At 40.6% G+C, this 16,694-nt stretch overlaps 1 protein-coding gene across 5 annotated transcripts in view; it reads left to right on the top strand.

The window, feature by feature from the left end:
- NPR3 (natriuretic peptide receptor 3) overlaps positions 1 to 16,364 on the top strand; it is a 75,099-nt gene extending 58,735 nt beyond the window's left edge. For 3 of the 5 annotated variants that reach the window (XM_050943805.1, XM_050943803.1, XM_050943801.1), the window contains 3 exons: positions 3,076 to 3,211; positions 4,987 to 5,074; positions 9,657 to 16,364. In XM_050943805.1, the coding sequence (XP_050799762.1) occupies positions 3,076 to 3,211; positions 4,987 to 5,074; positions 9,657 to 9,768 (336 nt within the window). In that variant the 3' untranslated portion in view covers positions 9,769 to 16,364. The remainder of the gene's footprint in view (positions 1 to 3,075; positions 3,212 to 4,986; positions 5,075 to 9,656) is intronic. The other 2 variants (XM_050943802.1, XM_050943804.1) reach the window with 2 other exon arrangements.
- Positions 16,365 to 16,694: the final 330 nt, after the last annotated feature.

Here is a 16,694-nt window from a genome sequence, read left to right as displayed (position 1 = left end):
GCCTCAGTGGCTCAGATAAGGAAAGTAACAAATTTTACTTTAAGCCCAGACAATTATATCTTCTGATGCAAATGCACCACTTACATTAACTTCCCTGGCATCCGTGCATGTTACTTAAAGGCAGAATTTGGCCCTCCATTTTTTTTTAAATTTTCTTCATTAATATTTATACATTTTAGGGAATATTTTCAGAAGGGTGGGCAGCTCTTCTCCTTTTGCAGGCAGGATTTATTCCTGCATTTTTGCCCATGCCGTTCACATATCTGGATATTTGTTCCTCTAACTGCAGTACTTGACTGGAGGCACAAATCAGGTAGAGATGCAGCTACTCATTTGTTCTTGCATTTTATTTCTGCAAACTGCACCCACAAATGGGAGCCTAAAATATTCTCCTGTGTGAATTTCATCAAGTAGATAGAAAGCAGCCTCTTTTACTCTGCTAATTATACAGATAATTTGGGCCAGATTCCCTACTGTATTATTCCATCTGTATACTGTTGTAGCTCTGTTGTTCCACTGGCATTAAACTGGATTGCTGCAGTAGTAAACCATATCCTATATGTTTAGTTGGATGCAACATGAATCATCTTCTTGGACATATAATATTAAGGAAGGAACCAACTCACAAACTTGATTACATACAGCCTTGAATTTTAAGGAAGTTCAGAGTTCAGAATCCTAATCTAGATTTTGAAACTCTCACATGTGAACCCAAAATCCTGAACAGAAAACAGAAATGCATGTAGACCTCTCAGAACGTTATAAAATGGAACCCAAAATCAGGCCAAGCTTTCCTGCTTTTAAGTTTCTTTACAACCCCAAAACCCTTGGTCCAGGTTTACTGAGGTCCATGAACTTGGTAGAGATGGTCTCCATGCAAGAAAGTCAGGATCTGAGTCCAGATTTCAAATGCCAAAAAGTTTGTGGAGGATCAGATTAAAGGGTTTTTGTTCTGGCCTATAACACCTCTGGAGCACCTGCTACTGCATGAGATACTGCAGGTCTTTCCCACTCCTGGCACCCCTGTAGGTTGTCGACCTTTCTTGGTAGCCCTCCAGTGGCTCAGTCCTCCAGCTTGGTCGCAGTCAAAATGAACCCCTTCTGAGGTAGGAAGAGTTCTTACTAGGGCCTTCAGTTCTGGCTCTGGGCCCTTTAAAGTCAGCCCTTGGCTGAAGTTCCCAAACAAGCTTTGTCCCCTTCACAGGGTTTACAATACTTTGCTAGTGGCTGGTAGGGGAGCCTGGGCTTGCCTACTACTCCATGTTCCAGCCCACCAGCAGCCACACACACAGCAGCCACATACCACTCACTTCAGTTCATTGTTGCTATTTCCCTAAACCTCTTCTCACCTGGCCCCTTTATCTTCATCCACTTATCTTAGGGTTAAAGGTCTCAGGTCCTCTGTCTTCCAGCTTAAATGATTGTAGTCAGAACCAAACTCTGGTTGCCACTCAAGCTCCTTTGTCCAGAAAAAAGCACCCTTCCTCAGCCCTTGGTCCCAGGAACTTACTTGCTACAGTTCTACAGCTCCTTTTTATCTGAGCCTCCTGGGCTCTGATTGGCTGTATCTGTGCAGCCGCTCCAGGCAGGTCTGGAAGGCCCACCTTTCCTGCTCCTTTCTTGGGGAGAGGTGTAGTAGGATTGTAGAGCCTCCAGCAGTGGGCCACAAAAGGCTTGGTACACCCCATCAGGAACCATTTCAAGAACCATCACAAAGTTTTAAAAAAGCTAACTCCAAATTATCTCTGAACCCTGGCCATTTACTGTTTGAGGCAGAAAGCTGGTGAAATTGATTTCAGTAACTAAAGCAGAGCAACGTATGGAAAGCCCTAGATTTATAATCTAGAATTTTGTCCATAGCCATAAGTGCTGCTGTCATGGTATAAACCCCCACTCTGAACCTTAGCGTCCAAAAGATGGGGTACCAGCATGAATTCCTCTAAACTCAATTACCAGCTTAGTACTTGTAGCGCTGCCACCAACCAGGAATTCCAGTGCCTTGTACATGCTGGTCCTCCCAAGACCTTGTCCGGGGAACCCCAAGACCCAGACCCTCTGGATCTTAACACAAGGAAAGTAAACCCTTTCCCTCACCGTTGCCTCTCCCAGGCTTCCCCTCTCTGGGTTACCCTGGAAGATCACTGTGATTCAAACTCCTTGAATCTTAAACAGAGAGGAAAATTCACCTTCCCCCCTCCTTCTCTCTCCCCCTCCCAGACTCTCCCTGAGAGAGACAGTAATCCTAACACAGACAGAAATTAACCTTTCTCTCTCCCTTCCCTCCTTTCTCCCCACCAATTCCCTGGTGAATCCAGACCCCGTCCCCTGGGGTCTCACACCAGAATAAAAAAAAAACAATCAGGTTCTTAAAAAAGAAACTTTTAATTAAAGAGAGAAAAACAGTAAAAATTATTTTCATAAATTTAAAATGGAATAGCTGCAGGGTCTTTCAGCTATAGACACTGGGAATACCCTCCCAGCCTAAGTATACAAGTACAAATTAAAATCCTTTCAGCAAAATACAAATTTGAACTCCTTCCAGCCAAATACACATTTGAACTCCTCCCAGCCAAATACACATTTGCAAATAAAGAAAACAAACATAACCTAACTCGCCTTATCTACCTAGTACTCACTATTCTGAACTTATAAGAGCCTGTATCGGAGAGATTGGAGAGAAACCTGGTTGCACGTCTGGTCACTCTGAGCCCCCAGAGAGAACAACCACCAAAATCTAACAGCACACACACAAATTTCCATCCTTCAAGATTTGAAAGTATCCTGTCCCCTGATTGGTCCTCTGGTCAGGTGACAGCCAAGCGCACCGATCTTGTTAACCCTTTACAGGCAAAAGAGATATGAAGTACTTCTGTTCTATTAACTCTTACTTATCTGTTTATGACAGCTGCTAATTATTGATCGCATCAGTGGGATTCTGACAGGGCAACTTATTCAAGTCCTGTGAATAATCAGGACGTTTCACAAGGTTCCAAGCACATGCAGTTGTCCAGTGTGTCTCTTTTCTCTGGGAATAAATTCATGAGAAAAGCATTATCATTTCTTGTTTTTACACAGGTGATTGGGGACTACTATGGAAAGCAAGGGCGTTTTGAAATTCGATCAAATGTGAAGTATCCTTGGGGTCCTGGCAAGCTGAGAATAGATGAAAACAGAGTTTTAGAGCACACGAACAATACGCCTTGTAAATCATGTAAGTTTAGTGACTTAATGTTTCCTTCCAAGCTGTAAGAGAGAGAGACAGCATCCTCTTGTTTACACTCACATTCCTTAATGGAACACTGTCAAAGTTGCTGGGCCTGAAAATGCCAGCAGTAACTTGACAGTTGTGCCGTATTGAAATAGTTCTGTTTATAATGGCTGGAACAGATCTTTATTCCCAGACATTGCATGCTGCTACTGGGAACAAAAAAGCTCAAGCAGATATGCAACTTCTTGTCAGACTCCCATCATTAAGCTGGTGCATGCCCATTATGCTACAGATACGTCTGTGTTGGCCCTAAGCCCATGAAAGTCTCCTTCCAGGAAAATAAACAGGTAGTTCTCCGCAGGCCAGAAGGGAGCAAACACAGTGAGTAGCTGGAATATGCAAGCTTGTCCCCCGAGACAAGGCGTAATCATACCTCTTTGACAGATGCTGATAAGAAGAGCATTAACTCTCCACGGGGTTTGGGATGGTGCCCTCCAGGGATTCTCAACTTGAGCAGCCCCATCTCTTTCCAGTTCCTTGTGTTCACAGAACATGCCTCACAGAGGGGACAGTGAGGTGACTGGAAGAAGATACTTGCAATATTTCTGTGGCAAGTTTCCCTCTGCTGTGGACATCTCCCTCAAAAGGATGGTCTTAGCTCCCCTTTTATAAGGAGGGTTTTGCAGGAGATGAATTGCTAGCTCTGGAGCTGGGAGATACCTCCAGCTCGACAGTATTATTTCCCTCTTTTCCATTAAGATTTAAAACAATAGCTGTACTCTATAATTTTCTGTATACATTCATTCTGGCCTGGTCTGTCCCTGACTAGCACAGAGGGGGACAGGGCATTTGTGCCCCCTTGTTATCTCCATGTGTCCCTGGGTGGGGAGCAGCAATGCCCTTCAAAGAGTCAAAGAAGCGTGAAGAGGAGTCGGGTCCATGGCTTCCCCCTTCCTCTGTACCAGCCTGTGGTGTGGGCCAGGCATGGCAAGAGAAGCAGGCTATGCCCTCCTAAAGACTGATGCCGCGAGCATGCTCCTTTTTTGCTCCCTAGAGGGACTTTCTTCCCTGAGCTCGCCCTGGGTCATTGCATCTCTGCTCTGCCCCCTACTCAACTCTGTGGCAAAGTGCTATGTTCTCACCATTCAGCTGAATATTGATTTCTGATTGTGTTCACATAGTCATTTGTTGACTGTAACTTCATGTGCAAAACTTTCAGCACAGAATTAAAATCACGTGAATTTTACTTGAAACTCAGCCCAGGTTCATCAAAAGGTTTGCTGAGATCTGTGAGGCTACTGAGTGAAGATGAGCCCATCCTTGCATTAAACCTGGGCTGGTGTACAATTTTGAGGTTAACCCAGGTGAAACTCAGTCATTTCTGTCATAGTAGCTGCTGCAGTCATTAGACCCTGACCCCTGCCATGTCATCTATTGTAATCCTAGCCCCTATCGTGAGGGGTAGGCCCTACACACTCATCTCTTACCAGCATTTCTCTATATCACACCTTTATTACAACTGTGACTGAGTGTTCCTTTGATTTTGTGGTGGTGAGAGGGTTGACCCCCAACACTCAGAGTAAAGCAGAGAGGAAAATAAAATCACATGAGTTTGAACCAAAGGAGAGGTTCCCCTCAAGCCCCATCTGAACGAGGTTATAAACAGCTCTAGTAATTTTTTTGCATTGGTCATTTCTTTAACACATATTTTCCAAAATGTGAACATGAACAGTTCCGGGTATGAATGCTGATCGTTTATTTCTTTTTGCTTTTTCAAGCAGGTGGCCTGGGAGAGTCAGCAGTTACAGGGATCGTAGTGGGTGCCTTACTTGGAGCAGGATTACTAATGGCTTTCTACATTTTCAGGTTAGTCCCGGTTACTAAAAGTTCCTTAGCTACCTACAGAGCCCAAACCTCTCCACACCTTGCATGCCTGTGTCTGGTATGGGGAGAGGAGACGACAAGTGCTAAAACAAGGGCCTACTTCTCTGGGGCAAAACTCCCACTGAAGCCAGTTCATTCACTTTACTGTCTCAATAGCTGTTTTGTATGCTTGAGTCAGCTTTATTGTGTATTAGGCCCTGATCCTTCAATCCCTTATGCTTGTGGGTAATTTTACTTGTGTTAGTATTGCCAGTAAATTCACGGCTAACATAATAAAGCTCACAGGTGTGGAAAGCTTTCCTATGGCAATTTTTCAGCATTGTGCATGTAGTGATTGCGCACAGGACCAGCTGCCTAGTAGAGCAGAGTAATGTCTTTAATTAACTGCTGAACAAAATTAAACAGTTTTATACTGGAGATATTTCAAAGTGACTGCTTTAGCACGGTTGGCCAAAGGGAATTGTTGAGTTTCTGTGGGTTCCAAGAGGCAGGACCAAATGCTTTGTTGCTAGGTTGTTTGTGTATTTTTAAATCTTATACTGTCAACCAACATTCGAGGCCATTGTACATCTCAGGCAAAACTTCCATTGACTTAACTGTTGAGCATATTATACATGTTGTTCTGTATTTCCTTATGCATGGAAGAAAATAAGTAAAAAGAATACATTTGATTCCTTGTATATTACAATGAAATAATGTTTTTATGCAACAGTAACAATTAAGACAACTGCCCCTTTTTTACTGTTTTTGAAATACAGGTTAACAAAATGAAACATAATGAAACCTGTGTTTCTGATGTACAAGCCCATCTTAAGCAATCATTCTGAAATATCTCCGATATTTGACTAGTTTTGCTCAGAAGATACTTAAAGTCCAAATTTTACTGGGCAGTCAATGCTGGTCAATTGCACAGTCAATGAATACACATTACGGTGGAAAAGTACTGCTCTAAGAAGTTTTAATTCCCTCTCCATATCATTAAGTCAGCCATGGGAAGAAAGTCTAAGGGGAAAACAGTTCAAGACAGTTAGCAGTTTTTCAAAGAAACATTATTAAAGACACAAGAGCAAACTATCCCACTGCATAGGAAAGATAGGACAAATGGCAAGGGACCACCCTGGCTTTACCAAGAGATCTTCAATTATCTGAAACTCAAAAAAGGAGTCCTAAAAAGGGTGGAAATTAATTCAAATTACAAAGGGTGAATATAAACAAATAACACAAGTCCGTAGGGACAAAATTAGAAAGGCCAAGACACAAAACAAGATCAAACTAGTTAGAGTCATAAAGGGTAACAAGAAAACATTCTACAAATACATTAGAAGCAAGAGGAGGACCAAGGACAGGGTAGCCCATTACTCAATGGTGGGGATGGGGACAATAACAGAAAATGTGGAAATGGCAGAAGTGCTAAATGACTTCTTTGTTTCACTTTTCACAAAGTTTACTAACAATTGGACATCTAACTTAATAAGTGCTGGTGAAAATGAGGTAGGTTCAGAGGTAAAATAGGGAAGGAACAAGGAAAAAATTACTTAGACACCTTAGATGTCTTTAAATCACTAGGGCCTGATGACATACATCCTAGAATACTCAAGAAGCTGACTGAGGAGATATCTGAGCCATTATCAATTATCTTTGAAAAGTCACGAAAGATGGGAGAGATTCCAGAGGACTGGAAAAGGGCAAATATAGTACCAATCTATAAAAAGTGAAATAAGGACAATTTGGGGAATTACAGATGAGTCAACTTAACTTCAGTAGCCAGAAAGATAATGGAGCAAAGAAGTAAGCAATCAGTTTACAAACTCCTAGAAGATAATAAGATGATAAGTAACAGTGAGCATGGATTTGTCAAGAACAAATTGTGTCAAACCAACCTAATAGCTTTTTTTGACAAGCCTTGTGGAAACGGCGGTGACAAGCCTTGTGGGTAGGGGGAAGTGGTAGATGTGGTATATCTTGACTTCAGTAAGGCTTTTGATACTGTCTCACATGACCTTCTCATAAAAAAAACCTAGGGAAATGGAGCTACTATAAGGTGGGTGCATAACTGGTTGGAAAACTGTTCCCAGAGAGTAGTTATCAGTGGTTCACAGTCAAGCTGGAAGGGCAAATGAAGTGGGGTCTGCAGGGATCAGTTCTAGGTCAGGTTCTGTTCAGTATCTTTGTTAATGATTTAGATAATGGTATAGAGAGTATACTTATAAAGCTTGCAGGAGATACCAAGCTGGGAGAGGTTGCAAGTGCTTTGGAGGATAGGATTAAAATTCAAAATGATCTGGACAAACTGGAGAAATCATCTGAAGTAAATAGGATGAAATTCAATAAGGACAATTGCAAAGTACTCCACTTAGGAAGAAACAATCAGTTGCACACATACAAAATGGGAAATGACTGCCTAGGAAGGAGTACTGTGGAAAGGGATCTGGGGGTCATAGTGGATCACAAGCTAAATATGAATCAACAGTGTAACACTATTGCAAAAAAGGCAAACATCATTCTAGGATGTATTAGCAGGAGTGTTGTAAACTGGATATGAGAAGTAATTCTTCTGCTCTACTCTGCACTGATTAGGCCTCAACTGGAGTATTGTGTCCAGTTCTGGGGGCAACATTTCAGGAAAGATGTGGACAAACTAGAGAAAGTCCAGAGAAGAGCAACAAAAATGATTAAAGGTCTGGAAAACATGACCTAAGAGGGAAAATTGAAAAAAATGGGTCTGTTTAGTCTGGAGAAGAAAAGACTGAGGGGGACGGGATAACAGTTTTCAAGTACATAAATACATGATTAAAGACCCCATTTATGTTTTGAAAAAGACAAAAAGATGGTACAAACGTGCCTTTATAATTTACTTTGTGCATGGTCACAGCCAGACCCTTGCATCTTTTACAACACTCCCAATTTGAAAGTACAAAATATAAGGGTGGTATTTTTTTTTAAGTTTACACACACTAGGGGGCAGATCCATAGTCCTCTGCTGGTGTAAACTGAGAGTATGCACCAGCAGAGGACTTGCCCCAAGTGCTTCTGACGTTGACATTTGGGGACGAATTCTGCACACATTGACATTAGGGAGTGGAGGGTTAGGGCCTTATTTAATCCATTAGAATGAATGGCAAGAATTAAATATCAGACCTGGCATATATTCACTGGACAAATTGGGCCAGATTTTAAGAAAAGCACATATAGGATTGTGTTCACAAAAATTATTTGTATCTGCATCCATAGTTATGAAGCAGTTACACTAATGTGCATGCAAATATAGTTATACAACTATTTGGTCATCTGCATGTGTAATTACCACAATTAGGGATACAACTTCTTGCATATCTTTGAGTGTACAACTACACTTTGTTGAAAAATCAGAACCATAGTTCTTCTGCTATATTGTGTTGAAAGGAAGTAAAAGGCTATATTTCCAAAAATGGCCTGGTTTTGTGCCTCAACACCTTCCATGCACAAAGAAATTATAGAATATACATGAAGTAAGAGTCTGTTTTTTAAAAAGTATTTAGGTACCTAAAGATTCAGAAAGATGACTAGTGGGATTTTCAAAAGCAGCTAGGTGCCTAAGTCCCATTGATTTCAATGGGAGTTAGGCACTTGTTAGCATTTTCAAAAGGGTGTTAGCACGTTAAGTGCCTAGCTGCATCTTCAGAAGCCTAACTTTGGAAATCCTGGACTTAAATCCTCTTGTTCATGCAAATTGAATGCAAATTTCCTGTGTATGTGAACATTGTGTCATTTGTGTGCAAAAGCAATATTGTGCAAAAACTGCATGTACAACAGGGGCTGGTTTGAGGCCCTTTTGAATAATTAGCCCTGAAACCCAGTGGGTTCATAGATGTAATATTAAAAGTATTAGACTCAGAGTTTCTAAAATTTCATTTTGGAGGTTTATGGGAGGAAGTGGGTTTAGTACCTTACTTTGATGTATGAATAATATAAAGAAACTCTTGATAAGGGCTTGAGGTGGGCACACATGGAAAACTATGGCTGATGCACAAGCAATTTAATATACCCCTTAGATATCATTTAAATCTCTTTTCCAGTTTTCCTTAAGATCCCTTCCAGTGATATAAACACACTAATGTATCTCATGTAGATGTTGTGAGGAGCTAATTAGATAGTATCTGGCTTCAGTGGGAGTTTTGACTGCATAAAGAGTCAGATCCATTGTGCGGATCCCACAGAAAGTGGCCCCCATGTCTGGTATAAGAAAGTAATTTGGCTCTGATCAATGCAAAAAGAGTAATCTGGCATAGTTCCCATGCCACTATACAAAAACGTCCTAATCGTTTAGTTCACAAATTGTCAAAGAAGAAAATGTTTGTGTCTGCGTGCCTTGAGAATGCCTGTTAACTTTTACACAGAATTCTTGGGCTAGGGCAAAATGCTTCAAGGCAAATGACTTTAATCTTTTACCAGGGTTTCAGATTCTGTCACTTCTCATTTCTCAACAGAAACCCAGTTCTCCCCTGTAGGCATTCTTTGAAAGAGAAGTCCTATTATCTTGTTATTGAGGGAGGATTTCTCACTCTGTTCCTCTCCTTTCATGCAGAAAGAAATACAGAATAACTATTGAGAGACGAAGTCAACAGGAAGAGTGTAATGTGGGCAAGCATCGACAGTTACGTGAAGACTCCATTAGATCTCATTTTTCTGCCGCGTAAAGAAGAAAAAAAATCTCATTCTTCCTGAAAAAAACTTTAGGGAAATGGACAAAACCAAAGACATCAGTGTAAAAGAAGAGGCTCTTGAAGAACTAATTCTTTAAGCAGTAGAGTCATTTTATCTTAATTTCTTTCAAAAACTCAGGAATGATTTACTAATCACATTATGCCACATGGCCTTTCATCTCGTGGAAAAAAAAAGATAATTTCACATTATAGGATGTTCTTAGTGTTTTGAGAGGGTATTTTCTAAGACATTTATTGAGGGCAGCAGTTTTGTGCTTAGGGCTGGGAATGCTTCTTCCTGACCCCTTCTTTTTAACTCCTAGTGCTTCCTTTCTTAGCTGCATCACAAGCAAGGATATCAAAATGTGGTTTCAGTGCTGCTTTGCCATTAAAATAAAGATGTCTTCATTATGGGCTTCCTGCATTATTGAAACCAATGGGCCACTTTGCCCTGGACCTCAGTAGGTGCAGGATAAGACCGCTAGAGTTTAATCTCAGGAGTTGGCACTTGAGATGTAAATAACTATTGAGAAAGTAGGGGGTGGAAGCACTCAAGTCATTTTTTCATTGCACGTACAGTATCAAAATCAAGACAGGGAATACAGAGACTGAATCTCTTCTCACTTATAGTAGTGTAAGTCAAGAGTAGCTTCATTGCAGTCAGTGGCGTTTCACTGGTATGGGACATAAGCAAAGGGAGAAACAGAACCCTGGAGTAGAAGTGCTTTTTCTTCAGCCTAACATATGCTTTTATATTGTAACAAAACATCCCAGAAGAGTCATCATCCTTCTCTCTCTCCACGATCACCACCTCTTAGAAAGGCTAGTGCAGTACCTAAAGGGCTGGCTTCTGCTCCCATTGAAGTCAATGGCAGAAATGCCCCTGATTTCAGTGAGAGGAGGGTACGATCCAGACTCTGTAAATATTAATAATAGGGGAGTGTTTGTACAGTAACGGTAATTCAAAAGATTTTTTTTTTATAAAAATGACATTCCGTGCTAGCATTTTATTTTTAGGTTTCTTTATCTTGTATTTTTCGATTAGAAATGGTCTATTTTGGCTTTGATAAAATTAAAAGTCAAGGCGAGAAGGTTTGAAGAAATATTTTTACAGTGTGAATAATGTACACAGGAAGTCATTGATGTAAATAAAAGTTATTTTGGTTTATGAATATTAACCAGTTTTTTCCCCTCCCTCTTCCCCAGGCATGTGCAGAATGCAAATAATTAATTAGCTAAAGTAAAATGCAATTGATTACTTAGTTGTAAAATTGCAAAAAATTATTCAGATTACAAATTTAGACCCTAATCCTGCAGACATTTAACTTTACACACATTCAAATCAATGAGACTGACTACATACATGGGTAAAGTAAAGCGTCTGCAGGATTGGAGCTTTAAGATGCTGCTGTGGGGCCTGATCCAGATCCTGCTGACATTGGTATCTTTGATAATTATCTCATTAATTTTATCATGGACTTCAATTGGAGCAGGACTGGCTCTGTTAAAAGTAGGTTATTTTATACTGTATATAGAAAAGTTCTAAACACTTTCTAGTCAGGAAATGTAGGTATTATTTAGAATGCCTGATTTGGAGAGTAATCGCTCTAAGAGTATTGCCTGAGAGAGAGAAAATTTACTAAGTTTGTGAATCCTTTGGTTTATCCTGGCAATTTTTCATATTAAGAAAACTTTTCTTTAACAGAGCCCTTAAAACTAGTCCCTAAGGCAGTGGTCCCCAAACTCTGGGGAATACCCTCCTGGGGTGTGCGCGCACAGAGGAACATCTGGGGGCAGCACAGCAGGGCCCATGCCAGCCCCTACCAGGGGACAGGGAGGGAGCTCCATCGAGCCCCACTCTGCCCCCAGTTCCGCTCCAGCCCCAGCTCCTGGCCACAGTGGATACCCTGACTCCACTCCTGGCCCTGGCCACAGCTCTGCTCCGACCCCTACTCTCAGCCGCTGGCTCCTGCTCCTGGCCCCAGCTGCGGCTCCCAGCCCAGCCATAACTCCACTCCCGGGGCGGGCGCAGACACATTCTATTACTGGCAAGGGGGAGGGCGCGAGAGGAAAAGTTTGGGGACCACTGCGCTAAGGGCCAGATTCTGCCATCATTTACACTAGTGTAAGTCCAGAGAAAGTGCACCGAAGTAGCTTACAGTAAATGGAGAGCAGAATTTGGCCCGATTTGTTTTATTACAGCTCTCTATTTTTTCAGTGTGTGGACAGATTTTGCTGATGTGTTTGATCTACTTTTTTCTAAAATATGTATCTGGGCATGTGGTTTACTCAGGGCCGGCGCTTCCATTTAGGCGGCCTAGGCAATCGCGTAGGGCGCCAGGATTATTGGTGGGTAGCATTTTGCCGGGGGGGGCGGCAGGTAGCTCCGGTGGAGCTGCCGCAGTCGTGCCTGCGGACGGTTGGCTGCTCCCGCGGCTCCGGTGGACCTCCCGCAGGCACCACTGCGGCAGCTCCACCGGAGCCACGGGACCAGGGCGCGGGGCGTCGAAATTGCCATGCGCCTAGGGCGCTAAAACCCCTAGAGCCAGTCCTGGGTTTACTGCCTGCATTTGTGAAGTTCTGTCTGATTCCTCAGGCATCGAGGCAGGGGCCCATTCTTGGAGCTGCTCCAGAGTAGATCAAAGCGGCTGGAAACTGTGGATTTGAGACCTTAAGGATTCCCTCTCATTGGGTAGCACAGAGTAAGGTAGAGGCTCTAACATAACTCATTTCACAGCCCAGGTCTGCAGTGTGCGTCTGTTGAAAAAATGACATGGCCAATGTACCACTATAGCCCAGTGAACTTTGGTCACTAGACTGGCCCCCCTCAAGCCATGAACCACCGAGCTTGGCATAGGTTAGAGCAGAATTCACATTGCACTAGAGCTGGCTGAAAAAAGCTGATCAATTTTTTGGAAAATTTCTAAAATGTTTTAGTTGAAACTGATTTTGAAAATGTTAGCAAAATTTTTTACTGGTTTCAAACTCATTTTGATTTGTTTGTCACTTTTGGAAATATTCAATTTGTTTTTTTCCTCTTTTTCTCTCATTTTCTGTTTTGCTACTGAAAGTAGGGAAAGAAAAAGAGGGAAGGAAAAAAGCAAAAAATAAAAACCAAAATGTTTTTATAGTAAACCAGGGCAGTTTAAAATATTATATTTTTTCACAAAACAAAACATTTTGTTTGCTGTGACATACACGGGAGGCTGATCTATTGTCCCCCCCGACCTGCCTCACAGATCAGAAACACAAAGGTGGGCTCAAGCTGCATTTGTCCTCATCACCTGGTCTTGTGCCAAGCACAGTTAAGTCCAGGTAGAGGATCTGGGGTAATTAACAGTACAATTTTTTATCACATGATCTTGTTTCAGCTAAATGGAATTGAGGAGAAAACAGAAAAGGGTAATTAGAGAGCCACTGTGAGGCTGAAAAAAAATCATGCAGCCCTGGATTATCTGTATCCTTTTAATCACAACCCTAGATAGCATTGCCCAGGAAGTCTCACCAGCTGGGGCTCCTATGCAGGACTGGCCACAGCTTAAAGCACCACAACCCACTTTATTCACTTCCAGAGGAGGCACCATAACATTGGGAGCATAGCAGACTGCTGTTGGAAGAATGCGTGTTTAGCTATTTTTTTAAAATCTCTGTCCTGTGTTAGTAATAACACTGTAGATGATTAAAAGTGAACAATTTTTTAACATTACTTTTTACCGTTGATGTAGTTTGTTTATTTTTTACATTTTTCTCAATTTGGACAAGGAAAATAGACTAGTCAGTCTCCCTCTCTGGTTCTCCTGCAGTAGCTCAGAGCTTAGGCTTCAAATACTGCAGGGCAATGTTTAAATTCAAACAAAAAACACTGATTTTCAAATAAGTTTTTAAAGAATTCTTTGGATCTAAGGGGCTATACAAGTAAATAAAATGTATTGTAATATGTGGGTTTCAGAAAGTTGTTTAACCAAAACCTGTATTTGTGGCTATCCATATATAACAATAACAACAAATAATCAACATATAAAGGCCACAAATGAGCCCAGCACTTTAGCACACAAACTTAAGCACATCCATACGTGTTAAAGTGATATAGTTAATAGAGAATTCATACATAATTTTTTTTTTTTTTGGTAGCAGTTAAAGATGTTGGGGAAAGCTCTGCTTTCAGATATATGCCTAATGCCCATTGGCTGTCTGAATATCTGCAGGCAGAGTTTATGAGTACAGGAGCTTTTGTTTAAATGACACATTTCACATGAGAAAGTTGAAGTATTTGCACTGTGCACATCTCTGTTTATAGAAATATTAGTCAGAAAGGAGTTTCAATGATGTGTGGTCTTTTATTTTCAGACATCTTCGAATACGGAATGAAAATGATCCCGTAGACCATATGAGGCCAAATTTCTGTTGAAGTCAATAGAAATGTTGCCAGTGAAAGATTTCAGGACTGGACCATCTGAAGGGGTTAACAAGTAGTGCAATGGGCTATGATAGTGTTTTCTCCTCTTGGGAATCACAAGAAACCTGTGTACGTCTTTTTGGCCTTAATTCTGTCTTAAATTTAGCATGTATGTGAAATGGAGACCATCCCTTTATATTTTACCCATCTGGTTTAAAGGGGAGGCTTTGGTGTTTTACAAGGATATTATTGACTTTTTATCAGGAAAATAATATTGCTATGACTTGGAGACTTTATCTTGGATTAGTGTTTAATTATGAAATAACTGTGTAGGTTTTTTTTTTTTAAATCCAGAATTGCTTATTCCAGAATGCACATTTCAAAATGCCTCTGACTGGTGTACACCACATTTAGACCCTACAAAAATGACTTTTAAAAGGTGCTGGACTAGAGTTCATTCAAAATTTCTCATTAACCACTAATGTTAATAGTCTGCATCGATTGCAAAATACTCTGAAGAATCTGACACTGTTAAAGTTTATGTGCTAAACTACAGCACATCAGACGCCTTTTGTGGATTCATTAGGTGCTGAAACTTCAGAAGGTTAAAAATCCTGACTCGGTGTAAATTGTTGCTTGGTGTTTCTGTTGCGTGAATGTTCCTACCAGACACTTGAGCAAGCAGAGGAAATGTACCTAATAAGGGATTTTAAAAAATCTTGTTTTGATTGTTAATTTCTTAATCTAAGATGATCTGCACAAGGAATAACTGCACAATTCTCTCACAGCAAAGTGTGTAACCATGTGTTTTACAAACATTAGGCCAGATCATCAGCTGACAATTATTGGCACAGCTACATTGACTTCAGTAGAGTTGCACTGATATTTACCAGCTGAAGATCTGGTTCATTTCTTTGACGCCTTATCCCCTATGACCCACATGCATGGGTGTTTCTCCGTATAGTATAGGAGGCACCACTAAAAATCCAGTGTAACAGTTACCACATAGTGGTATACGAGATCATTACAGTTTTTCTTTGTATTTAGTACATATCTGGGGTGACTGTGGGGTAACGATTGGCAAGTGTTGACTATTTAATGGCTTCTAGTGTAGCAAAGAATTCAAGGTGTGGAAAGGTCTGTTGGGAATAGAGAATTAATACCTGCGCAGTTGAGTTGAGGGAGAAAAGAAAGAGAAACTCAGGGACTGATTGTACACCCATTGATGTGTTACTGACTTCAGTGAGAGCAGGATCAAGCTCTTGCTTTCTGCACAGGATGCGGTCTATATTATTTTATAGTTAAGCTCAGAGGGCCAGCCTAAGGACTATTCACCAATTAAATCCCAAAATATGGCTTACATTAAATTTAAGTGGCACATAGGACTTGGGCTGACCTTCTGCCCAGGGGTGAATCTCACCTCTAAAACTAAGTGCTTACCTAAATAAGAGTGTTTATTTTATTGAGCATGTCTAAAAATATAAAGCCCCAGGCTTTGGGGCAGGATGCTGAAAGGAAGGTGATGGGATGGATTTGCTTTGTTCCTTGTGCCTAGTATGTAATTATCACGAAACCAAGAGGACTCAGGATAGAGACTGTGGAAGTTAACTTTGTCCCCTTTTTTGGGATGTTACTATTCATTATCAATGTAAAAATACTGGACAACACAGAAATGTAGTATCAGTCTAGTAGAAAATGAATGGAAAGCTGCACAGTATATTGTACTGATGTAAGTAGAACTATATGCATATAATGTGATTTTATTTATTGTTTTTGTGTAAAGGAGAATGTGTATTCATGACTGTGGATATAACCTCTGTTTTATGTGTGTAATGTATTTCTTTCTTTTACAAGTTGGTCATTTAAAATATCTACATTCATCAGTGCCCACTGATTTTAATTGTGTACATTTTTTGTAAACACATCAAGGCGGCAAGAATGTCACATATCCAGAGTATAACAAAATGTTCCCATTAAAGAAATAGAAATGTGATAGTGTACATTTTCCTGCTCTGTTCTCATCACCTGTTGATTTTATTGTTGGTCTCTAATGTTTGGAGACATCAGAGTATAGTGTGTTAATGATAAAAAGATTCTTCTGATTTTACTTTTTACACATCTAATGAAATCCTGATTTTAATAATGACTAGGGCTTATCAAAGGTGAAGTATTAAATAAATCCAGTAATTGATTACACTGGGAGTCATTTTAATTGTGTCAGAAGAAAGATACCACAACTGTGTCAAAGTCCAAAAAAGGCTTTGATAAATAATTGTAAAATGTTTGATACATTTCTTGGCTTCTCCAATGAGATATAAAATAGACACATGATTATTTAAATCCACCAGCTATTAAACCTCTGTGTGCAAATTCTTGCAGTCAGGCAAAACTTGCACTGAAGAATTTTTCCCAAGAATGGACTGCAGGATATGTATCAAATCTCTTACATTCGTGACTGTATTACTCTGACACATTTCTGGGATTTTAAAATACAGTCATTAGGACATCCTGTCACTCCTGGTCT

The sequence above is a fragment of the Gopherus flavomarginatus genome, chromosome 3 (assembly GCF_025201925.1).
Source record: "Gopherus flavomarginatus isolate rGopFla2 chromosome 3, rGopFla2.mat.asm, whole genome shotgun sequence".
Taxonomy (NCBI): domain Eukaryota; kingdom Metazoa; phylum Chordata; order Testudines; family Testudinidae; genus Gopherus; species Gopherus flavomarginatus.
Note: the sequence above shows the minus strand (reverse complement) of the source record. Positions and strands in the feature narration are given on the sequence as shown.